Source organism: Salvelinus fontinalis, chromosome 21 (assembly GCF_029448725.1).
Source record: "Salvelinus fontinalis isolate EN_2023a chromosome 21, ASM2944872v1, whole genome shotgun sequence".
In the NCBI taxonomy this organism is placed as follows: Eukaryota; Metazoa; Chordata; class Actinopteri; order Salmoniformes; family Salmonidae; genus Salvelinus; species Salvelinus fontinalis.
Genome location: NC_074685.1, coordinates 41,548,016 through 41,573,884, shown reverse-complemented (window position 1 = coordinate 41,573,884; position 25,869 = coordinate 41,548,016). Strand labels below are relative to the sequence as shown.

General features: G+C 43.1%; 1 protein-coding gene across 1 annotated transcript in view; it reads right to left on the bottom strand.

The window, feature by feature from the left end:
* mmp11b (matrix metallopeptidase 11b) overlaps positions 1 to 23,282 on the bottom strand; it is a 38,816-nt gene extending 15,534 nt beyond the window's left edge. The window contains exons 1-2 of the mRNA XM_055875270.1: positions 23,023 to 23,282; positions 7,683 to 7,987 (exon numbers count right to left, since the gene is read on the bottom strand). Coding sequence (XP_055731245.1) covers positions 7,683 to 7,987; positions 23,023 to 23,136 — 419 coding nt within the window. The 5' untranslated portion in view covers positions 23,137 to 23,282. The remainder of the gene's footprint in view (positions 1 to 7,682; positions 7,988 to 23,022) is intronic.
* Positions 23,283 to 25,869: the final 2,587 nt, after the last annotated feature.

The window sequence follows — 25,869 nt, the reverse complement described above, 5'->3', positions numbered from 1 at the left end:
TGTACAATCGTACAATTATTTGTTCCTTTCTTGAAAAGCTGTGTGCGCAGAAATTATTTTGTGTGAGAGGGAGTGCAGGGCACAGGAGGTTCAGTGCCTGTTGACAATCAGCAAAATGACAATGAAGCTATACTTAGGGACACTGAGTAAGTGGCTACCTCAAAGGGATCACGAGTAATGATGACTTATGATGCAATATATTGGTGTTTGTTTGGGGAAGGGTGGTTGATCATACACAGCATTTTTACGCTTGATCAATACATATGGCATTTTTCACATGAAAACATAAGCTCACTATTCATACAACATAATATAACAATTCTCCGCCATTAAAGGAAAGATCCACACAAAAACTATATTTCTGTATTTTTTTCATTAGTCCACTGTTAAAGACATGTACTTTGGCAACTAAAAAAAATATTTTTTAAACATCCTGCTTTGGGATGGATGTGTCAATGTGTAGTTCATACATACATAATCTATGAGCAGAATTACTGCTTTACCTCAATTAGCCACAAAATCCATAGTTTGAAAGCAACTGTTTTCTTGAAGATGTGTCGCGCCATGTTTCCTACATTTTTATCTCCACATGGGTCAGCACCCTAGCAATTCGAATTTTAGCCAATGAGCTTCAGCCCCTCACATTTGAGGGACAGCTAGCAAGAGGCCTGCCCAGCGTTATCCAATGAAGTTGCAGGGCGGGCCCAACGGCATAGTGGACACAGCAGAGAGAGAGAGAGAGAGAGATGACGTGGCGCACATATCTGCACATATGTGACTGAGGCAATTTTTGGGCTCATGAGTGCTACTTTCAGAACTGCTGGCTAAAAATTATCCAAAAGTACCGGAGCATCTCTTTAATACAGTCCCAAAATGTTTAGCATGTCAGCAGATCGAAAAAGCCTTGGCCTCATGCATGTCAACATCAGAAGCCTCCTCCCTAAGTTTGCCTTACTCACCGCTTTAGCACACTCTGCCAGCCCTGATGTCCTCGCCGTGTCCGAATCCTGGCTTAGGAAGGCCACCAAAAATTCTGAGATTTCCATACCCAACTATAACACTTTCCGTCAAGATAAAACTGCCAAAGGGGGAGGAGTTGCAATCTACTGCAGAGATAGCCTGCAAAGTTCTGTCATACTTTCCAGGTCTATGCCCAAACAGTTCGAACTTCTAATTTTAAAAATTAATCTCTCCAGAAATAAGTCTCTCACTGTTGCCGCCTGCTACCGACCCCCCTCAGCTCCCAGCTGTGCCCTGGACACCATCTGTGAATTGATCGCTCCCCATCTAGCTTCAGAGTTTGTTCTGTTAGGTGACCTAAACTGGGATATGCTTAACACCCCGGCAGTCCTACAATCTAAGCTTGATGCCCTCAATCTCACACAAATCATCAAGGAACCCACCAGGTACAACCCTAAATCCATAAACATGGGCACCCTAATAAACATTATCCTGACCAACTTGCCCTCCAAATACACCTCTGCTGTCTTCAATCAAGATCTCAGCGATCACTGCCTCATTGCCTGTATCCGCCACGGGTCCGCGGCCAAACGACCACCCCTCATCACTGTCAAACGCCCCCTAAAACACTTCTGCGAGCAGGCCTTTCTAATCGACCTGGCCCGGGTACCCTGGAAGGATATTGACCTCATCCCGTCAGTTGAGGACGCCTGGTCATTCTTTAAAAGTTACTTCCTCACCATATTAGACAAGCATGCTCCGTTCAAAAAATGCAGAACCAAGAACAGATATAGCCCTTGGTTCACTCCAGACCTGACTGCCCTCGACCAGCACAAAAACATCCTGTGGCGAACTGCAATAGCATCGAAGAGCCCCCGCGATATGCAACTGTTCAGGGAAGTCAGGAAACAATACACGCAGTCAGTCAGGAAAGCAAAGGCCAGCTTTTTCAAGCAGAAATTTGCATCCTGTAGCTCTAACTACAAAAAGTTCTGGGATACTGTAAAGTCCATGGAAAACAAGAGCACCTCCTCCCAGCTGCCCACTTCACTGAGGCTAGGTAACACGGTCACCACTGATAAGTCCATGATAATCGAAAACTTCAAAAAACATTTCTCAATGGCTGGCCATGCCTTCCTCCTGGCGACTCCAACCTTGGCCAACAGCCCCTCCCCCCCCGCTGCTACTCGCCCAAGCCTCCCCAGCTTCTCCTTTACCCATATCCAGATAGCAGATGTTCTGAAAGAGCTGGAAAACCTGGACCCATACAAATCAGCTGGGCTTGACAATCTGGACCCCCTATTTCTGAAACTGTCCGCCGCCATTGTCGCACCCCCTATTACCAGCCTGTTCAACCTCTCCTTCGTATCATCTGAGATCCCCAAGGATTGGAAAGCTGCCGCGGTCATCCCCCTCTTCAAAGGGGGAGACACCCTGGACCCAAACTGTTACAGACCTATATCCATCCTGCCCTGCCTATCTAAGGTCTTCGAAAGCCAAGTCAACAAACAGATCACTGACCATCTCGAATCCCACCGTACCTTCTCCGCTGTGCAATCCGGTTTCCGAGCCGGTCACGGGTGCACCTCAGCCACGCTCAAGGTACTAAACGATGTCATAACCGCCATCGATAAAAGACATTACTGTGCAGCCGTCTTCATCGACCTGGCCAAGGCTTTCGACTGTCAATCACCATATTCTTATCGGCAGACTCAGTAGCCTCGGTTTTTCTAATGACTGCCTTGCCTGGTTCACCAACTACTTTGCAGACAGAGTTCAGTGTGTCAAATCGGAGGGCATGTTGTCCGGTCCTCTGGCAGTCTCTATGGGGGTACCACAGGGTTCAATTCTCGGGCCGACTCTTTTCTCTGTATACATCAATGATGTTGCTCTTGCTGCGGGCGATTCCCTGATCCACCTCTATGCAGACGACACCATTCTGTACACCTCCGGCCCTTCCTTGGACACTGTGCTATCTAACCTCCAAACGAGCTTCAATGCCATACAACACTCCTTCCGTGGCCTCCAACTGCTCTTAAACGCTAGTAAAACCAAATGCATGCTTTTCAACCGTTCGCTGCCTGCACCCGCACGCCCGACTAGCATCACCACCCTGGACGGTTCCGACCTAGAATATGTGGACATCTATAAGTACCTAGGTGTCTGGCTAGACTGCAAACTCTCCTTCCAGACTCATATCAAACATCTCCAATCCAAAATCAAATCTAGAGTCGGCTTTCTATTCCGCAACAAAGCCTCCTTCACTCACGCCGCCAAAACTTACCCTAGTAAAACTGACTATCCTACCGATCCTCGACTTCGGCGATGTCATCTACAAAATAGCTTCCAATACTCTACTCAGCAAACTGGATGCAGTCTATCACAGTGCCATCCGTTTTGTTACTAAAGCACCTTATACGACCCACCACTGCGACCTGTATGCCCTAGTCGGCTGGCCCTCGCTACATGTTCGTCGTCAGACCCACTGGCTCCAGGTCATCTACAAGGCTATGCTAGGTAAAGTGCCGCCTTATCTCAGTTCACTGGTCACGATGGCTACACCCACCCGTAGCACGCGCTCCAGCAGGTGTATCTCACTGATCATCCCTAAAGCCAAAACCTCATTTGGACGCCTTTCCTTCCAGTTCTCTGCTGCCTGCGACTGGAACGAATTGCAAAAATCTCTGAAGTTGGAGACTTTTATCTCCCTCAACAACTTTAAAAATCTGCTATCCGAGCAGCTAACCGATCGCTGCAGCTGTACATAGTCCATCTGTAAACTACCCACCCAATTTACCTACCTCACCCCCCATACTGCTTTTATCTATTTACTTTTCTGCTCTTTTGCACACCAGTATCTCTTCTTGCACATGATCATCTGATGATTTATCACTCCAGTGTTAATCTGCTAAATTGTAATTACTCGATTTATTGCCTACCTCATGCCTTTTGCACACATTGTATATAGATTCTCTTTTTTCTACCATGTTATTGACTTGTTTATTGTTTACTCCATGTGTAACTCTGTGTTGTTGTCTGTTCACACTGCTATGCTTTATCTTGGCCAGGTCGCAGTTGCAAATGAGAACTTGTTCTCAACTAGCCTACCTGGTTAAATAAAGGTGAAATAAAAATAAAATAAATAAAAGTCAAGTTTTAAAGATATTAGACTTTCAAGAAGCAAAGTGTCACTTCCCACAGGCATCATCATGATGTGGCAAGTGACACTTTGCTTCTTGAAAATCCTATATCTTGAAATGTTTTGGAACTGTATTAACAGTGGACTAATTTAAAAAATACGAGTGACACTTACTGTCGTGCTGAAAAAGAAATTGCTTTCTGTAACAAAGACTCAGTGTTGCTCTTCTGATAACACTCCTCTGGAAGTAACTATTAGCTTGACCTTTCCCCTCTACAGCCCCCTTCCTGCTGAGCTGTATGTGGAGACACCAGGAAGCATGTGGACTGCTCTGCTGTAACATGCTTGAGTGCTCTGACACTGTCTTGTAAATGGCTGTGTTTTTTCAGGTCGCGACCCCCTCTGACTCCAAATGACAGAGGGGGTGGGTGGCAAATGTCCGGTGTGGCCCGTCTTTTGACTTTAATGGAAGAGGCGAGGCAGTCCAAACACAGGGAGGAGTGCAGATGACCCCGAGGGCATGAGGTCACCGAGTCAATCAAAAGGTGCTTCAAAGGCAAAGAAAAGTAGTGCCTCCTAGTTTTCTGCCATGTCTGGTTTCAAATTCTATCAAAAACATGAACGCAGCCAAACACTGAATACACATCTACATAGACTGGGCATACTATCCTTTATAACAAAGTAAATGATCATTCACTGAAATGTGTCTCTTTACAAGTTTTGGCTTCAGTGTAAAGGCTCCTCTCTCCTCTCAGTAGCTGTAACCTGGGTGGCCTAACCCAAATGATTCTTGATTTTGAGCATATAAAATAAGCTGAGGTGCTGGGTTGGGGACCAGCGTGATACATATGATGTACACATTACCCACCTTTCATTCAGAACAATGTAGTGGCCTTTGCCAGCCAGTAAGCGGCCTTTGCCAGCCAGTAAGCGGCCTTTGCCAGCCAGTAGCGGCCTTTGCCAGCCAGTAGCGGCCTTTGTCAGCCAGTAGCGGCCTTTGTCAGCCAGTAGCGGCCTTTCTTTGCCAGCCAGTGTACTGTAGAAGTGAACCAGTCTACCGTGACAGGGGTTGCATTTGTGTCTCTGTCCTTCCTGGCTAAACTACAGATATCAGTGATAACCTCTTGAATTTGCACGCCATGTATAAAAATTCCAGAGCAAACTCAGGAAAAGCAGATCCCAGTGAAAAAGCAATGCATGGATATGTCTAGAGCAGTGGTTCCCAAACTGGGGTACGCCAAATAAAAATGTGATTTACATACAAAATACAAATAAAAACAAATGTATAATCCCACACCCCTTCAAAACATTCAACCTCCAGGTGCGTACCCCCTCTAGCACCAGGGTCAGCGCACTCTCAAATGTTGTTTTTGCCGTCATTGTAAGCCTGCCACACACTATGCGATACATTTATTAAACATAAGAATGAGTGTGAGTTTGTCGTCACAACCCGGCTCATGGGAAGTGATGAAGAGCTCTTATAGGACCAGGGCAGAAAATATAACAATAATCAATCATTTTTCTCTTTATTTAGCCATCTTACATATAAAACCTTATTTGTTCATCAACAATTGTGAATAACTCACCACAGGTTAATGAGAAGGATGTGCTTGAAAGGATGCACATAACTCTGCAATGTTGGGTTGTATTGGAGAGAGTCTCAGTCTTAAATCATTTTCCACACACAGTCTGTGCCTGTATTTAGCTTTCATGCTAGTGAGGGCAGAGAATCCACTCTCACATAGGTACGTGGTTGCAAAGGGCATCAGTGTCTTAACAGTGCGATTTGCCAAGGCAAGAAAATCTGAGCGCAGCCCAATCCAGAAATCTGGCAGTGGCTTCTGATTAAATTACATTTTCACAGAACCGCTTGTTGCAATTTCGATGAGGCTCTCTTGTTCAGATATCGGTAAGTGGACTGGAGGCAGGGCATGAAAGGGATAACGAATCCAGTTGTTTGTGTGATCCGTTTCGGAAAGTACCTGCGTAATTGCGCACCCAGCTCACACAGGTGCTTCGCTATATCACATTTGACATTGTCCGTAAGCTTGATTTCATTTGCACACAAAAAATCATACAATGATGGAAAGACCTGTGTGACAGAAAAGACAGAAAAGAGCTCCAACTTCTTAATCATAGCCTCAATTTTGTCCCGCACATTGAATATAGTTGCAGAGAGTCCCTGTAATCCTAGATTCAGATCATTCAGGCAAGAAAAAACATCTCCCAGATAGGCCAGTCGTGTGAGAAACTCGTCATCATGCAAGCGGTCAGACAAGTGCAAATGATGGTCAGTAAAGAAAACTTCAAGCTTGTCTCTCAATTTAAAATATCATATCAATACTTTGCCCCTTTATAACCAGTGCACTTCTGTATGTTATAAAATTGTTACATGGTCGCTGTATATCATTGTATAATGCAGAAAATACATGAGAGTTCAGGGGCCTTGCTTAAACAAAGTTAACCATTTTCACTGTAGTGTCCAAAACATCTCTCAAGCTGTCAGGCATTCCCTTGGCAGCAAGAGCTTCTCGGTGGATGCTGCAGTGTACCCAAGTGGCGTTGGGAGAAACTGCTTGCACGTGCGTTACCACTCCACTAAGTCTCCCTGTCATAGCTTTTACGCCATCAGTACAGACACCAACACATCTTGACCACCAAAGTCCATTTGATGTCACAAACCTGTCCAGTACTTTAAAAATATCCTCTCATGTTGCCCTGGTTTCCAGTAGTTTGCAGAAGAGGATGTCTTCCTTAATTGACCCCCCATAAACGTAACGGACATATACCAGGATCTGTGTCAAGCCCGCCACGTCAGTTGACTCATCCAGCTGTAATGCATATAACTCACTGGCTTGTATGCAAAGCAGTAATTGTTTCAAAACATCTTCTGCCATGTCACTGATGCGCCGTGAAACAGCGAAACGCCGTGTTGTTTGATGAAGTCATTGTCTGTATAGTTTTTTGGGCCTTTTCCCCAAACATTGTCCCAGCCATATCCGCGGCAGTAAGAAGAATTAAGTCCTCCACAATAGTATGGGGCTTGCCTGTCCTAGCCACTCGGTAGCTCACCATATAAGACGCTTCTAGCCCCTTCTTATGAATGGTATCTGTTGCTTTTGTACATGTCTTACTACTCAAAAGTCGTCTTTATTCTCGCTCAAAAAACTCCTGTGACTTATTTTTCAAATTGTCATGTTTCGCTTCTAAATGTCCGCGCAAGAGTGAAAGTTTCCCGCGAGAGAGTAACAGTTAATGTGATTGAATGTTAATTATTTGACTAGGCTACCTAGGCTACCTGTATTTGACATTGTGTTGTTATTTCGCTGAACACTAGATGGTTTAATTACATTTTTGGCAGTGAAACGAGGCTACTCAGGCGAGAAAAAAACCTCACCCAAATGTATAGCCCCGTTGGAAAATATTAATGGACTGTTTGAAAATGTGAAGATATTTTTAGAATTTTTCCCCCCTAAAATACTATTATTATTATTATTATTTTTTAATGTGAATCACATTTTTATTTGGCGTACCCCAGTTTGGGAATACCTGGTCTAGATCGACCAGAGAAGAATAACCTTACTTGTAGGTGAGGTCAGTCTTGTCCCAGCGCCCCCCAAAGACAACGAAGCGCTTCCGCCGCTGCTTTCCTCCAAAGGTGCCCCCCTTCTGCATGTGGTAGTCCGAGTTGCCACTTTGCTTCTGAGTAGGATAGTCTGGAACACCACAGCGAGGCCGATTCCAGATCGACTCTGTGCCATTCCATGGCAACACAGTCTCTGGATAGACACCTCCCGACAGGTGCAATGGTTCCTTCAGAGTGTCCTGAGTATGATCAAATCTTGTCGTCTTCTTCAGGCCATATGGGTGAGTCTTCTGAGGCCATCCCTGTGAAAAGAGGTATGTGCAACTAAGTACCATTCAAAGAATGCAAATTAAGCTATTGTTTTGACAAAATCACATACATCTAGGCTACAAACAAAATTACATTAAACTAAATCAAATGGATAATGGAATTAATGTTTTTAGATAGCTGCATGGCAAGACATTGTCATCACAGTAAATGGCAGCATGGTACATTACTGTAACGTTCTAATAGAGAACCTCAGGAGGAGCTGGGCTTCCGGGACAGATAAATCTCCAAGGCATTATTAGTCAATTTCCTCCAGAGAATTTAGAGGGAATTAGTCTGTCAATTGAATGGGTGGAGAGATGATTGGGTGGAGGACAGGGAGGGGTCGGAGGAAGGGGGGACGGCTGAACCCTCTCACCACTTTATCCTTGCTCTATCTTTGGCTTCGCTTTATTACAGTTTACTGGTTTCCTAAAAAGCAGCTGTGAAGGCTTGGAAACTTTTCCTTCTCTGGCTTTTTTCTATGGGGGGAGGGGGTGACAGTTGTAGAGGTGAAATAGGGTGAATTGTAGTTTCTTTCTTGTTTTAAAGGTCTTAAAAATGCTTCCGCGTCCGACAGCCCAAGGGTACCTTTTAAAAGCTGTAATTTGTGAACAAGCTATTTTTAAATGGCCATTAAAAGTCTAACATGAGAGGCTTTGATGCAGTGGTGCATTTTCACAAAGGCTTGAAAGACTTGGATGTTGTGATCAGGAACTAGTACACACTACCTTCCTTGCTAAAACTCATCATTCCAAACCTTGCAGATGGACATTAAGATATTTCCCATTTATGTCTATCAGTTGTACGATCTAACATAATAAGTAACCAGGTACACTTCTGCTTTTCAGCCTTTGAATGAGGAAGCCTTCCCTCCTATCTCCAAGTTATTCTGTAAATTCTGTAACCATTCAATTTTATCTCATGTCTATCTTTAAAAAAAATGTTTGATCACAATGTCACTAACCTTGATGTATGGAAGAAACCCCAATTTGGTTAGTAAGTAGCTTAGGCAGCCGATAGTGGGCGCTAAATTTACGCTATCGTCTAGGATTTATGTGCCCAACTGGTAATACACTCGTGTCCCATGTAGGCTGGCTCGTACATAAAGCACCCACCGTTCAGGCTGAAAAGGCATAATTTCCCTCCTTATCTAGCTTTAATGGCGGGCAGTTGGGGGGAAAAAAATGGGAAAATAAAATACAGTTTTCCACCACCACTAGTTTTCCACCACTTAGGATGTTGCACACTGTATTCAGCCAAGGGATTTAGGCAATTGATCTTATGTCATCGTGATGACTATAAACATTTATACTAACATCCCCAATCTGAGGTAAAAAGGATGTGTCATTTATGGGGTGAAAATGCTAACTTGTGTAAGGTAGTTACACAAACTGTCCACATTAAGGAAATTTGCTCAATATAAAATAATTGAATATGGCTAAATAATTCAACATGTTAATTTGAGATAATAGTTTGAGTGGGCAACATATACTATTGCAATGACATATATTTCTCACTTATTTAACCATTTAGAGAGTAAAAATAAGTTCTCAAACACAATTTAACCAGGCACTGTAGACTAGAGCCTCCATAGTATCGGTGCAGCAGCCTGAACATTTGACACTCCTACTCTAATATCAAAGTGCTGATACTGTGTTGAAGAAGGTTGCAAGACAAAGCAACATCAAAAATATTCAAGGGCAGGTGCTCACTTTTCATCCAATATTTCAAAAATAAACAACATAATACCTATTTAATAGATCGCCTATATATCTTTTGCTTGCCACTCAACGTGACAAGACAGTTAGTTCAGATCTTTTGGGGTTCAGCTGATGCAATGAACTGTAGCCAAAAAAGTCTCTATGCAGAATGCAGGTTGACGTTTATTGTCATGAGTCTTGTCCTGGTGGCAGAACTGAGTGATTTCCCCTTCGATAGGCCAGGTGTAAAGTCAAAATTGACTATATTGTAAAAATGTATGAAAACAAAAATGAGCTTTTTGGTCTTAATTTAAGGTTCGGGTTAGGAATTAGGGTTAGCAGTGTGGTTAAGGTTAGGTTTAAAATCATATTTTATGATATTGTGGCTGTGCCAGCTAGTGACCACTCTGCAGAGCTGCCTTCAGAACAGGATTCATGATGAAAAAATGCTAACTACGGTGAGAACAACCACTCACCAGCAGAGCCAAAATAGCGTCTTTGTGAGACTTGGCCAAATCTAATGAGAAGAAAACAGCCCTCCAGCATGTTGTCAGCTATTCAGTGTGCTCATAACAACCACACGCAGATGAATTAATTACTCATAACTCAGGACCATCAAGAGCTTTGAAATATTTTTGGTCCAATGGGAGTTACAAGTTCCATGCTTATTAGAAACAGGTGACATTGGACCAGATGTCATCCTTATGTGAGGGATGCATGTGTTTGATTTTCTTAGTTGGGTGTGAGTTTCAAAGAAAGGCCCAATATTTCATTGTTCAGATTTGCAGACAATAGGCTACATTTACAGGCCTCAACTGACTAAAACACTAGAGAACAACATAGTACTTGTGCAAGAGAGAAAGCCAAACTCCAGGTCTGCCCCATAAAAACTGAGGACTGCCCCATTCTATGTGATGCATTGTATGCCACTGGGACCGCTGGCAGATTTACACCAGATGTATTTATCACCTGATAGCAATGTTTTGGTCTGTGATAGCCTGAGATATGATAACTTTTTGGAGACATCACCCAACTATAGCCTATTGACTTCTATCCTTACTTTACTTTCCTTCACTTAACATTAATAATACCACATTTGTAGCCAAGTCCCAACTTTGAACCGCAGCCGAGAAGGCTTTTACTGTGACCAACCAATAGGTCCCAACCCTCCATTTGGAAAACACTGCCTTAGTTTATTCTGAACCTCTAATGGAAAATATTTCACATATTCAGGGAGATATACTTTTACACAAACATTTTAGATTTGAATTAAGGTATTTTTGTGATTTTATACTAAACCGAATGAATTGATTTGTAGCCTGTGGTAACTTTTTGTTGTAGTAGGATGGTGGTCACTGGTCAGTGATCTGTTCTTGCATCATCATGTCTAGACTCAACACTTGACATAATCCTAAATGGCTCCACATTTTTCCCCATTGATGATTTGTATGCACATGTATTTCTTACATGAATTGAGTTGAGATGGAATAAAGCCCACCCCTAGGCAACATCACATCATACTGCACACAGATTGGTTGATGAAATCAGCTGAACTGGCATCAACAGTAGTCCAATAGAACTGACTAAGTGACTGGTTTTAGTCAAGCATGTGGTGGTGGATGTTGGGTTGCATTTCAACAACGGGCTTGAAGATCCAATGAGGTCGAACAACACAGAACCGCAGTCTGTCAGATGGAAACTGGGGGAAAACCCAGTAAAAGAGAGCTGACATGTCCCTACAGGACAGTTCTGGATAGCTGTGTCTTGCTCACCTTGGCAAACCCCAGCTAACGGTGAAACACGACAACAAAATGTGCCCGCCTACAGACCATGGCTCTGGGGGGGTAATCTCCCTGGTGGCGTCTGTTGCTATAAAAGAGGCTTTTGTCTATGTCATTCATTCCCTAAAAACCGCCACCTTACCCACCCCCAATCCCTCCCTCATACCCTGAACACACAGCTGTAGTGAGGGAAGCAGGTGTTAGAAAATTCCCTCTCACCCTTATCATAGACAACATCTGGATGTCTGTCTGGTGTACAACAAAGGAGTTTGTCATGAATGTGACCTTATGATGCTGTTACCATACCAATCTGAAAACAATTGGTCTTCAATTGAAACTAGAGACCGACCGATAGTTTTTTGGGGTCCGATACTTATTATGATTTTATGGGGGACAAACCTTACCGATACCGATATATCTGCCGTTATACAACAACAAAAAACAAAAAAACGTTATGTTGATTTCTTACATTGTGACAATAATGACATCATGAGAATGGTTGCAAGTGTTCAGATCAGCATGAGATTCCTTTTTTTCATCCCATTTATTGAATATCGGCTATCGCTGGAATTATCGGACGATATATCGGTCGGGCTCCAATTGAAATTTAAAGATTGCTTTACTGTAGATTAGAACCAAGGGGTGAAAGTAAAGTGGTACGATCTGGTACGGCAAATAAATCGTGGGGGTACGCCGTACCAGTCAGAGGCATGAAAAATTTGCAAATGGACTTGAAAACGGGTGGTATAGCCTACGATCCAAAATGCGACGTGGTTTCGAGAAAAACAGACATTCTGCCAAGGCAGCGATGAGTGGCCGACACTGAGACCCGCGAGGACAGCAGTGGACGCATAAATGCTAGCCTAATGACAATCGCCAATGCCATGACACGTTTTGGTGTTTTGAATAACAGATGTCTCTTTCCATTCACCACTGTTTGGAGGCTGGTAATATGTTGAGAGTGGATGAACGTGTGCAGGTAGCCTAGTAAAGGAGCCCTTTGACGTGATTGTTTGATAATCAGATGAAAACATCGTGACTGCCTGTGTTTATGGCACAATACATTTTAAAAGTGAAATGACAAATCTTTACGACTAGGCCCACAGAGAAGCTATTGAATTAATATCGATTATATATGTAATTTTATGATTAGGTCCATAAAAATGTTTGGCGCAAGCGTTTGCACATTTAGAAGGTTGGGTACCGGGAAAACATTTATTCTACTTTCACCCCTGATTAGAAGGTAGCCTCTCTTCCTTAGAAGAAAGTATAGGGGAAAACTGCGTCATCCAACCAAGACGGTTACAGGCTTCTGCTGAGGTACTCAGACTTTTCAATGCACCCGTTGTGGCTTCCATCTAAATTCACGCCTGAAACAGGAAAAAGGCGCAACATTTACTTTCCTCCTACATACTGAGCACATACTGCACACAGTATATATACAGTGCCTTTGGAAAGTATTCAGACCCCTTGACTTTTTCCACATTTTGTTACATTACAGCCTTATTCTAAAATGGATTAAAAATATAAAAAAATCCCCAGCAATCTACACAAAATACCCCATAATGCCAACGTGGAAACAGGTTTTTAGAAATTTGTACTAATTTATTAAAATTTAAAAAACACACACATACCTTATTTACATAAGAATTCAGACCTTTTGCTATGAGACTCGAAATTGAGCTCAGGTGCATCCTGTTTCCATTGATCATACTTGAGATGTTTCTACAACTTGATTGGAGTCCACCTGTGGTAAATTCAATTGATTGGACATGATTTGGAAAGGCACACACCTGTCTATATCAGGTCCCACAGTTGACAGAATGTCAGAGAAAAAAAACAACCCACGTGGTCAAAGGAATTATCTGTAGAGCTCCGAGACAGGATCGTGGCGAGGCACAGATCTGGGGAAGGGTACCAAAAAAATGTCTGCAGCATTGAAGGTCCCCAAGGACACCATGGCCTCCATCATTCGTAAATGGAATAAGTTTGGAACCACCAAGACTCTTCCCAGAGCTGGCCGCCCAGCCAAACGGAGCAATCAGGGGAGAAGTGTCTTGGTCAGGGAGGTGACCAAGAACCCGATGGGCACTCTGACAGAGCTCTAGAGTTCCTCTGTGGAGATGGGAGAACCATTCAGAAGGACAACAATCTCTGCAGCACTCCACCAATCAGGCCTTTATGGTAGAGTGGCCAGAAGGAAGCCACTCCTCAATAAAAGGCACATGATAGCCCGCTTTGAGTTTGACAAAAGGCACCTAAAGACTCTCAAACCATGAGAAACAAGATCATCTGGTCTGATGAAACCAATATTGAACTCTGTGGCCTGAATGCTAAGCGGCACGTTTCGAGGAAACCTGGCACCATCCCTACGGTGAAGCATGGTGGTGGCATCATGCTGTGGGGGTGTTTTTCAGCAGCATGGACTGGGAGACAAGTCAGGATCGAGGGAAAGATGAACAGAGCAAAGAGAGTTCCTTGATGAATACCTGTCTCCAGAGCGCTTAGGACCTCAGACTTGGGCGTAGGTTCACCTTCCAACAGGACAGCGACCAAAGCACACAGCCAAGACATTTCAGGAGTGGCTTCAGGACAAGTCTCTGAATGTCCTTGAGTGGCCCAGCTAGAGCCCGGACTTGAACCTGATCAAACATCTCTGGAGAGACATGAAAATAGCTGTGCAGCAACACTCCCTATCCAACCTGACAGAGCTTGAGAGGATCTGCAGAGAAGAATGGGAGAAACTCTCCAAATACCGGTGTGACAAGCTTATAGCGTCATACCCAAGAAGACTCGAGACTGTAAGATTAAGGCTGTAACGTAACAAAATGTGGAAAAAGTCAAGGTGTCTGAATACTTTTCCGAATGCACTGTATGAGCACTATCCTCACTAACTCAGACACCCTTTGGTAGATAACAAGTAGGCCATAAAGATAAAGAATGTGCACGATGGAGGAAATCCATCGAGAATAAATATTTATACACAACGAGCCCCAGAGACCTGCATTCTGCACGCCTTGAGAGGTTGTACACACAAACTAAGTGATTACACTGAGTGAAGAAATGGTTTAGCAGGAAGAGGATGAGGATTTAATATGATGGGAAATGAGAGAAAGAATGAGGAATTGACAGTGATGTATCTAAGTTGCTTTGTTAGCGAAGAATGAATTGGTTGCAACACCAAAGACCACTGCTAAGGAAAAGTATTTTGATGGCAGGTCTCGCTTGGGGTGAAGAGATTCCTCAAATCGTCAAATCAATGTTTCCCAGTTAGAGATTGGGTTCCTGCTCACTAGTCTGTGTGTCTCAAAGGAAACAATGAAAGAACTCAAAACAAAAAGGTTTCAAAACTACTTCTGCAGTGTAAATTCATCTCATGAATGAACGTTCCAACAACTTTAGGGAATATTTGAAGAGCTCTCTGGTGAACTCACAGTTCTGTTTATGTTGCCACACTACGTCAGACTACTCCAACAGACCCATTTTGGAACCTTGACTTAAGTACTTATCCTGGTTCCAATGGCTTGAATTGTAAAATACATGTAAGTATCTCACGAAGTCTCTCAAGCTTTACGGTTCAGTCTCTGAAAAATGATGGGATACGAATGTAGACTTGCCAAGTTCCAGTATAGCACCTTTTGAGTTTAAATTACAGTATCTACACAAGCATCTACATGTTCAGATACCACTAGATAATTCTCAGTAGCATTTCTTTCAAAGCGGAGCTGCCAGCGTTGCTTTCAACCATACTTCTTTCTCAATTGACAGGTTTTTAAGGAGCGTCGGCATGCTCCCCTTTAGTCATATGTCTGTGACTGCCCTCTGACCGTTAATCTATGCTTTGCCATGGTAACCTTTGTCTATTTATCATTCAGTCAAAATCAGCAAAGTTATTTGAAAAGAAAGTACCCACTCTGTTTGTAGACTATAACATACACTACATGACCAAAAGTTTGTGGACACCTGTTTGTCAAACATATCATTCCAAAATCATGGGCATTAATATGGAGTTGGTCCCCCCTTTGCTGCTATAACAGCTTACACTCTTCTGGGAAGGCTTTCCACTAGATGTTGGAACATTGCTGAGGGAACTTGCTTCCATTCAGCCACAAGAGCATTAGTGAGGTTGTGCCCCGATGTTGGGCGATTAGGCCTGGCTCGCAGTCGGCTTTCCAATTCATCCCAAAGGTGTTCGATGGGGTTGAGGTCAGGGCTCTGTACAGGCCAGTCATGTTCTTTTACACTGATCTCAACAAACCATTTCTGTAAGCTGAAAACAGGAAAGGGCCTTTCCCAAACTGTTGCCACGAAGTTGGAAGTACAGAATCGTCTAGAATTGAATTGTATTCTGAAGCGTTAAGATTTACCTTCACTGGACTAAGAGGCCTAGCCCAACCATGAAAAACAGCCCCAGACCATTATTCCTCCTCCACCAAACTTTACAGTTGGCACTATGCATTCGAGCAGGTAGCGTTCTCCTGGCATCCGTCAAACCCAGATTTGTCCGTCGGACTGCCAGATGGTGAAGCATAATTCATCACTCCAGAGAACCCGTTTCCACTGCTCCAGAGTCCAAGGGCGGCGAGCTTTACACCACTCCAGCCGACGCTTGGCAATGCACATGGTGATCTTAGGCATGTGTGTGGCTGCTCGGCCATGGAAACACATTTCATGAAGCTCCCAACAAACAATTCTGGTGCTAGGGCCTCCCGAGTGGCACAGTGTTCTAAGGCATTGCATCACAGTGCTTGAGGTTTCACTACAGACCTGGGTTTGATCCCAGGCTGTGTCACAACCAGCTGTGATCGGGAGTCCCGTAGGGCAGTGCACAAATTGCCCAGTGTCATCTGGGGGGGGCTTTTTTCCAGTCAAAAGTTTGGACACACCTACTCATTCAATGTTTTTTCTTTATCTTCACCATTTTCTACATTGTAGAATAATAGTGAAGACATCAAAACTATGAAATAACACATATGGAATCATGTAGTAACCAAAAAAGAGTTAAACAAATCAAAATATATTTATATTTTAGATACTTCAAAGTAGCCACCATTTGCCTTGATGACAGCTTTGCCCACTCTTGGCATTCTCTCAACTAGCTTCACCTGGAATAGTTTTCCAACAGTCTTGAAGGAGTTCCCACATACGCTGAGCACTTGTTGGCTGCTTTTCGTTCACTCTGTGGTCCAACTATTCCCAAACCATCTCAATTTGGTTGAGGTCGGGTTATTGTAGAAGCCTGGTCATCTGATGCAGCACTCCATCACTCTCCGTATTGATCAAATGGCCCTTACACAGCCTGGAGGTGTGTTGGGTCATTGTCCTGTTGAAAAACAAATGATAGTCCCACTAAGCTAAAACCAGATGGGATGGCGTATCGCTGCGGAATGCTGTGGTAGCCATGCTGGTTAAGTGTGTCTTGAGTTCTAAATAAATCACTGAGTGTCACCAGCAAAGCAACCCCACACCATCGCAACTCCTCCTCCATGCTTCACGGTGGGAACCACACATGCAGAGATTATCTGTTAACCTACTCTACATCTCACAAAGACACGGCGGTTGGAACCAAAAATCCCAAATTTGGACTCATCAGACCAAAGAACAGATTTCTACCGATCTAATGTCCATTACTCATGTTTCTTGGCCCAAGCAAGTCTCTTCTTCTTATTGGTGTCATTTAGTAGTGGTTTCTTTGCAGCAATTTGACCATGAAGGCCTGATTTACAAACTGACTTGTTGGAAAGGCACCATTCTACTGCCAATGTTTTTCTGTGGAGATTGCATGGCTGTGTGCTTGATTTTATACACGTGTCAGCAACGGGTGTGGCTTAAATAGCCAAATCCACTAGGAGTGTTCCCATACACTATAAATACAAAAGTATGTGCATGGTATACATGGAAAACTTGAACGCAAATCTCGCTTTATATTTGGTGGTCATATTTGCATGAAAACAACTGTATCCCTACCGACTATATTATTGACAGTCACTTTGATTCCAAACAACTGCACTCTCAGATGCTTTTGGGGGTGCCTTTTTTGGCAGCACAAAGGGAAGTTGTGATAGAGAAGAACGCACAATGGAAAACCCGACGGAGGTGAGCCGGCTCTCTCAGCGCAGCAGCTATCTTGTTCTTTCCCTTTTCCCTGTGTCAGCAGACATAGGGGTTTGTTATCCTGCACCAGATGCCAGATGACTTGCCTCAGCCTGCATAATCTCCCTCTCTCGCACTTTGTCAACAGCAGGGAACAAATTGACTGCATGCACCACTGACACACACTATCTAGGGCGGCAGGTAGCCTAGTGGTTAGAGCATTAGGCAAGTAACCAAAAGGTCACTCGTTTGAATACCCGAGCTGTCAATGTGAAGAATTTGCTGATGTGTCCTTGAGCAAGTCACTTAAACCTAGTTTTCTCCAGTGGCACCGTACTACTATGGCTGATCCTGTAAAACAACACATTTCACGGCACCTATCCAGTGTATGGATACTTTTACTTGAGTTCGGACCCTAGTACATAAGTATTTTTCACCTGAATGGTCTGAAGCATTCCAAACCCCTCCCACACTCTTTCAATGTAAACAAATCCGAGTCCTTATGTTAGCTCTCTCTCAGCAAAGAGCCACTTGATGCTGTCGTCAACTGTGCAGAGCCCAGCGCCAACCTGAAATGTGTATCCAGGAGGCAAGCGTTGTGTGTAGGGCTTCTCCTTTGTCATGTCTGTCCACCAATTGGAAAGATTGAGGGCTGTCAAGGTCTTACAAATCATAGAGAAAGTAGGTTGCATCCTAAGTATTCATACAATTGTCAAGTATACTCCCTCTCCGGCCTCTAGGTCATCAGGCTGCTGATTATCCCACGCACCTGCGCCTCATGACACTCACCTGGACTCCATCACCTCCTTGATTATCTTCCCTATATCTGTCACTCCCCTTGGTTCTTTCCTCGGGTGTTATTGACTCTGTTTTCATGTCGGTGCGTTGGTTGTGTTTCGTGTTCATTGTTTCTTTTATTTCTTAGAATAATCACTCCCTGAGCTTGCTTCCCGACTCTCAGTGCACTCATTACAACAATGGCATACAAGCTCTGTCAACATTCCACTCTGGTCACCTTCAGTCTCCCACACACACATAGGCACACACACCTTTTAGAGAAACTACACGTTCTCCTGAATATCTAAATCTAGCGGTAATGGGGTGGCCATTAAGAGCGTTGGCCAGTAATTAAAATGTCACTGGTTTGAATCCCTGAACCGACTAGGTGAATGTGATGTGCCCTTGAGCAAGGCACTTAATCTGATTTTAAGGCACTTCATCTGATCCTAATTGCTCCTGTAAATTGCTCTGGATAAGAGCGTATGCTAAATAACTTAGATGTAAACTAAACCTAAATTGAAACCCATGTTTCAAGAGAGCATGGGCTTAACATATTAGGGTATTTCAGCACCAGTTGATTGACATGAAGCCAATAATAAAAAAACTGATCATGCATACAGTGCCTAAAGAAAGTATTCACACCCCTTGACTTTTTCCACATTTTGTTGTGTTAAGCCTGCATTTAAAATGTATTAAATGTAGATGTTTTTTGTCACTGGCATACACACAATATCCCATAATGTAAAAGTGTAATGATGTTTTTCAAACATTTGAAAAATTAATTAAAAATTAAAAGCTGAAATGTCTTGAGCCAGGGCTCCCGAGTGGTGCAGATGTCTAAGGCACTGCATCTCAGTGCTAGAGGTGTCATTACAGACCCTGGTTCAATCCTGTGCTGTATCACAACCAGATTTGATTGGGACTTCCATAGGGCAGCGCACAATTGGCCCAGCGTCGTTAAGGTTTGGCCTCCATTGTAAATAAGAATTTGTTCTTAACTGACTTGCCTAGTTAAATAAAGATTTTTTAAATGTAAAAGTATTCCACCCCTTTGTTATGGCAAGCCAAAATAAGTTCACAAGTCACATAATGAGTTGCATGGACTCTGTGTGCAATAATAGTGTTTAACATGATTTTTGAATGACTGCCTCATCTCTGTACCCCATACATACAATTATTTGTAAGGTCCCTAAGTTGAGCAGTGAATTTCCAACAAAGATCCAGTTACAAAGACCAGGGAGGTATTCCAATGCCTCGCAAAGAAGGGCACGTATTGGTAGATGGGAAAAAATGAAAAACACAGACATTGAATATCCCTTTGAGCATGGTGAAGTTATTAATTTCACTTTGGATTGTGTATAAAGGTGTCCTTCCTAACTCTGTTGCCGGAGAGGAAGGAAACCGCTCGATATTTCACCAATGGTGACTTTATGTAACGTGTGCGCTGGGAGTTGGGAAGCAAGTTCAGGGAGTGAGTGTTTTAATAAATAAACGTAACATAATACAGAACAAGAAAACACAAACAACGCACAGACATAACAATGATGCCTGGGGAAGGAACCAAAGGGAGTGACATATAGGGCAGGTAATCAAGGAGGTGATGGAGTCCAGGTGAGTGTCATAATGTGCTGATTCACATAAGAATGGTGACAGGTGTGCGCCATAACGAGCAGCCTGGTGACCTAGAGGCCGAAGAGGGAGCACACGTGAAACTTTAAAACAGTTACATCGTTTAATGGCTGTGATAGGAGAAAACTGAGGATGGATCAACAACATGGTAGTTACTCAACAATACTAACCTAACTGACAAAGTGAAAAGAAGGAAGCCTGTATAGAATAAAAATATTCCAAAACATGCATCCTGTTTGCAGCAAGGCATTAAAGTAATACTGGAAAAAATGTGGCAAAGCAATTCCCTTTTTGTCCTGAACACAAAGTGTTATGTTTGGGTCAAATCCAATACAACACATTACTGAGTACCACTCTCCATATTTTCAAGCACAGTGGTGGCTGCATCATGTTATGGGTATGCTTGTTATCGTTCAGGACTGGGAGTTTTTCGGGATAATTTTTTTTTACAGAATGAAGCTAAGCACAGGCAAAATCCTAGAGGAAAACCTAGTTCAGTCTGCTTTCCACCAGACACAGGGAGATTAATTCAACTTTCAGCAGGACAATAACCTAAAACACAAGGCCAAGACAGTGAATGTTTCTGAGTGGCCAAGTTACAGTTTGACTTAAATCTACTTCAAAACTTATGGCAAGCAGTGGCGACCCGTCATTTGAGCCCCACACTTTGAGTTATTTTTTTTTATACAAAATCAAAAATGGGGGGGGGCTTCCCTGTTTTGCTTGTAATTTTAGCATTAATATGTGTCACATATTAGTTTGCAAACAATGTAAAAAAAACGTAATTGAGTTGATAAAGCCGCATACAAACATGGTGTCTTGTTTACTTTCTTGAGTAAGGCAACTCCAAAATGCAGGTGTTTCAGCCTAGCTCAGTGATTTCTGTGGTGGTGGGGCTAGCCAGCAGAAAATACAGAGTGTTGCGCCTGTTTGGCTCTGCTTTCTGTCATGATTGGCTCAGTTTTCTGTCACTCATGGGACAGTACTCATTCCCAATTCTAAGGTTAGAGCTCGAAAAATGTTGCCCCTTGGGTTCTGCCATAGAGTTATATTAGAAGTGCCTATCCAAGAAGGCTCAAGGTCATTGGCCACAGAATGACATCAAAACACGTTATATGTACAGTAGCTTTGATTGGATTGATCATGTCAACATCATACTTTCAACATCTTAGCTAGCAAGCTAGCAGTCCTCACCATGAATCAAGTCGACAATCAAATCCTTTTCATAAGAATAGAAATTAGAGATAAAACGTCTTGGTGCTAATAGGGCCATTGGACATAAACATTATACAAGTTGGAAATCGCAAATCCAACAATGAGTGATTTGGGAAGGAATCAGTGGCTAACAGTGAGTTCAAGACAACTGGGAACTCGGGAAAACGAGCTAAGACCGGGAAAATACGTATTGAACGGTCACTCAACTCAGAATTGTAAATCCGGCATTTCTCTTTGATTACAAAATTTTCCCAAGATGGACCGCCTCGCCACTTTCCTGTTCAAGCACATCACAACAACGTGATTCCAAAAATGGATATGCTGCTTCATAAATGATGTAGGATGCCAGATAGTATTACTTTCTTAACTACAGTATACACATCTAAGTGTATATTGTGTAGTAAACTGTTAGTAGCTCATGTGCCTCACCCTAATAATTTGGTCTATTTTCACCAACGCGGTATTGTAAACACATCGTTCGTGGCCGGTGTCTGCTTGTTTGCCTATAAACTGTTTTAGAGAAATGTAATCATCGAATATTCTAATAGATTTCATTGTCTGTTTATGTGTAAGAACGACCCATGTTCTGAATTATGTCGCTGTACGTTTAAAAAGTGCTGAACAAATAGTTATATTGACTAACTGTTACGTCCGTCGTCTCTCGCTCATTAATGTCATCATCGAAATTACCGATTGCCTCTTATCCGCTTGTCGTCCCCGTATACCATAGTTTGTACATCTCAATTGTCATTAGAAACCACATTAAGCAAGTAAGCCATATCAGCTATGTTTTTTTTAAAGGCAGTAAATGAGGCTGAATGAACTGTAGCAGTGGTAAGGTGTTGGGACTGCTGTTGGGACTCTGCTGTTGGGACAACTTTATGTAGGCCCTAACTGTTTGTGGGCACCGTTTGTCACCGTTATAGTGCAACTAATGTTATTGTTTAGTCATCGAATATTGCTATGGCTTTGCTGGCACCCATCCCACATTTTTTTGTTTGCCCCACGAAGATTTACATGCTAAAATAGCCACTGATGGCAAGACCTGTAAATGGTTGCCTAGCAATGATCAACAACCAATTTAACAGAGCTTGAATAATTTTGAAAATAATAATGCGCAAATGTTGCACAATCCAGATGTGGAAAGCTCTTAGAAACGTAAAAACTCACCGCTGTAATCGCTGCCAAAGGTGCTTCTACAAAGTATTGACTCAGGGGTGTGAATACTTATGTCAGTGAGATGTTTCTGTATGTCATTCTCAATAAATGTGCAAACATTTCTAAAACATGTTTTCACTTTTTCATTTCGAACTCAGGCTGTAACACTACAAAATGTAGAACAAGTCAAGGGGTATGAATACTTTCTGCAGGCACTCTACCTGTAAATTGTTGCGGAACAAAGTTACTGATTTAGTACAAACACTCTTCCACAAGTAAACGGTGCTCATTGTGTGCACAGACATAATTTCAACGTCTAGTTTTGATTTACATTATGAAGTTAAAAGTTTGGTCAAAAAATTACCTTGTGCAAATCCAAATCAGTTTTCCACATCAACGTCATCACATAGCATTTTTGTTGTTGAAATTACATGGAAACAACGTTGATTCAACCATTTCCCCCCCAGTGGATAGACTACTCTTTCTTTCTTCTGATCTCTCTCTCTCTCGCTTTCTCTCTCAAAAGGATAACACACGCACACACACACACACACACACACACACACACAGTGAGTCTGGACCCACATACTCCATAACTTCGACTCATAAAACGCGCTTGCTCTGTAAATTGTAAAATAATTCCACATCATCTGCATTTATATCGTCACTCACCGCCGCGGCTTTGTACCTGTTGCTGGCTCTCCCCTCCGGTACTGGCAGAGAATGAATGCAGAGCAAGAGGTGCAACGCAAAGATGCTACAGAAAAACCAAAGAGACGGCATCATCTTTTGATTCGGAGCGGACTCGCAGTTTGACCGCGCTTGAGCACACCTTGGGTATAGAGAGGGCGGAGGATGTGCGCGGGATGAAGTGGAGTCAGTGAATGACGGAGATGTGTCTCGCAGGGGGATTTTATACTCGCTTATTTCTTTGTTCTCTTTCTTCAAATTACACTTTTTATGGGCCTCAGTGGCAAGCCAAGTACACAAGCGCTCACGTGATTTAACCCGTTTCCCGCTGCATCAATGCCCATGTGCAAGAAGCCTTGCCTTGTAAACCTTTTCAGAACTCTGACCTGAAAGATCCTAGGGTTAGGGGTATAGGCATAAACTAGGGGTATAGGCATAAACTCATTAATGTGGTCTTTAGGCGCAGAGTAAACCCTTAGGGTTTGATAGGTTGGTCACATATGTAATTCATAACATGTTTATTCATCTTAAATTATAGGCTACTTTGATTGAGATTTGTTTTAATAACACAGGATGGTTACATGCAAAGTGACTTTTTCTGTTTTTGTGGTAGCCTATTAAGTATTTTGTAACAAGATTAATGTTGATGCAGACTATCTTTGCCCAACCATGGGTGCAGGTGTTGACACTTTTCAGGAAACTTTAGTGGAACTGGAAACATTAGTGAATGGTTCAATAAGGGTTATCCACAAATCTGCCCAGAGGACAGATCTGCCCTTCAACAAAATGTACACCTAAAAAACACCAAATAGCATTCCACTGAACCATCAACCAAGGTATTGTGGCATTTCTGTGTTTCCCGATCTTAGCTATAACTTTACTAGCTTAAATAACAAACGGACAGAGAGGGAAATACAGTTAATGCCAACAGGTGTTTTAATGTTACACTGCACAGGGTAAAGGGAAAGTGCACAAAGCAACAAACCCAGCCTGAACTAGCTAGCCATAAATCACAGTACAGCGGGAGGTATCTCCCCAGAGAGATAATCACAAGAGAGAGATAGTTATATCCCCACAAACCTATTTTGAACATCTCCCCCTACACACACACACACTCTTATATTACCATGACAACCCCATAAACAATTTTCATGACTGATGCTGCCAGCTTGCACACCTTACCCGCTGAGGGTCACTACAGTATCATGAAAAGTTTCTAAAAGTAAAAGAACCAGCATCAAGTTTTTCAGTGACAGTCAGACTCATGTCAATCCAATCTGCCCCATTAAACTATGAGGTTTAGCGTTACAATCGAGAATTTGGTATTAACCCCCTATAAATAAAATTATATCAATTTCCCTCTTCAGAACCCCAGCTAAATCACTAATCAAACGCTGTTTCTTTGTATATCATTTTAACAAAGGATCTTGTGTAATTATGCAGCATGCGTCTGGATGCAGACTTAAAGTGGAGGGGGTGAGGGGGACCAAATACAAGCCAAGATACACACTTCTAATTGATCTCATATTGCTCTTGGCAGTGGGTATCACTAAACTGTTCAAGACAATGTTCAATATCCAATAGAATCTTTGTGCTGAGAGGATATCTTTGCTGGAAACAAAGGCTAATTGAAACTGAACTGTATTGTAACTGCCACATTCCCTCCGTGCTGTACGAAAGAGGCTTAATACAGTCCTCCTAACGTCCCCAGGGGCCCAAGCCCTGTCCAATGGAGGTGAGCTAGCAAGCAAAACCCCTGGGGAACAATAAGACTACAAAAAGACTACACATTGTTTACAATGTTCTTCTGCTCATGTCAAGACTAGGTCAGCTGTGTCCTCTTCTTCTCTTGGTCTTGATGGACTCCGGCTCACCAAGGGTCTTTAGTGATTAACCCTAACCCCCCCACCTCTCTCTCTGTCTGGCTGGTGAACCCTGACCACAGACCAGTCACACCACAAACCAGACATGGGCCTCCCCGTCGAGCTCATCAATCAATCTCCCCCTGTGATTGTATGAACTTGAGATGTCCGTTAATGGAGAAGACAACTCTTTTCTTCTCTAACAAACAGGCCACTGGGTTAAGAGTTTATTACCTGGTCTTTATGGTTCGAGGCCGGTTCAGTTATTAGCTGCAATCCGTCATGTCCCTAAGGAGGCTGAAGCAATTTGGCTTGGCCTCTGAGGCTCACAAACATCTTTAGATGCACCATTGAGGGCATCCTGTCGGGCTGTATATACTCCGGCTCTCCGCCTGGTACGGCAATTGCACCGTCCACACAGCTCTCCAGAGGGTGGCTCGGTCAGCCCAGCACAGTTCCTGCCCTCCAGGATTTTTAAAATGTATTTTATTTATTTAACCTTTATTTAACTAGGCAAGTCAGTTAAGAACAAATTCTTATTTACAATGACGGCCTACCCAAACCAAACCCAGACGACGCAGAGCCAATTGCGCGCCACCCTATAGTACTCCCAGTCACAGCCGGATGTGATGCAGCCTGGATTCGAACCAGGTACTGTAGTGACACCTCTTGCACTGAGATGCAGTGCCTTAGACAGGCTGCGCCATTCAGGAGCCCACAGGCATCTACAGCACCCGGTGTCACAGGAAGGCCAAGAAGATCATCAAGGACCTCAGCCACCCGAGCCACAGCCTGTTCACCCCGCTGCCATCTAGAAGGTGGAGACAGTACAGGTGCATCAAAGCTGGGGGGTGGGGACACTTGTGGGGGTCGTAGATCAAAACGGAGAACACCATTGTGTTCGTGAGAATCTCCCCTTTCTACAGTGGGGTCAAATTAGTTTGTTCAGATACTACAGACGTTTTCG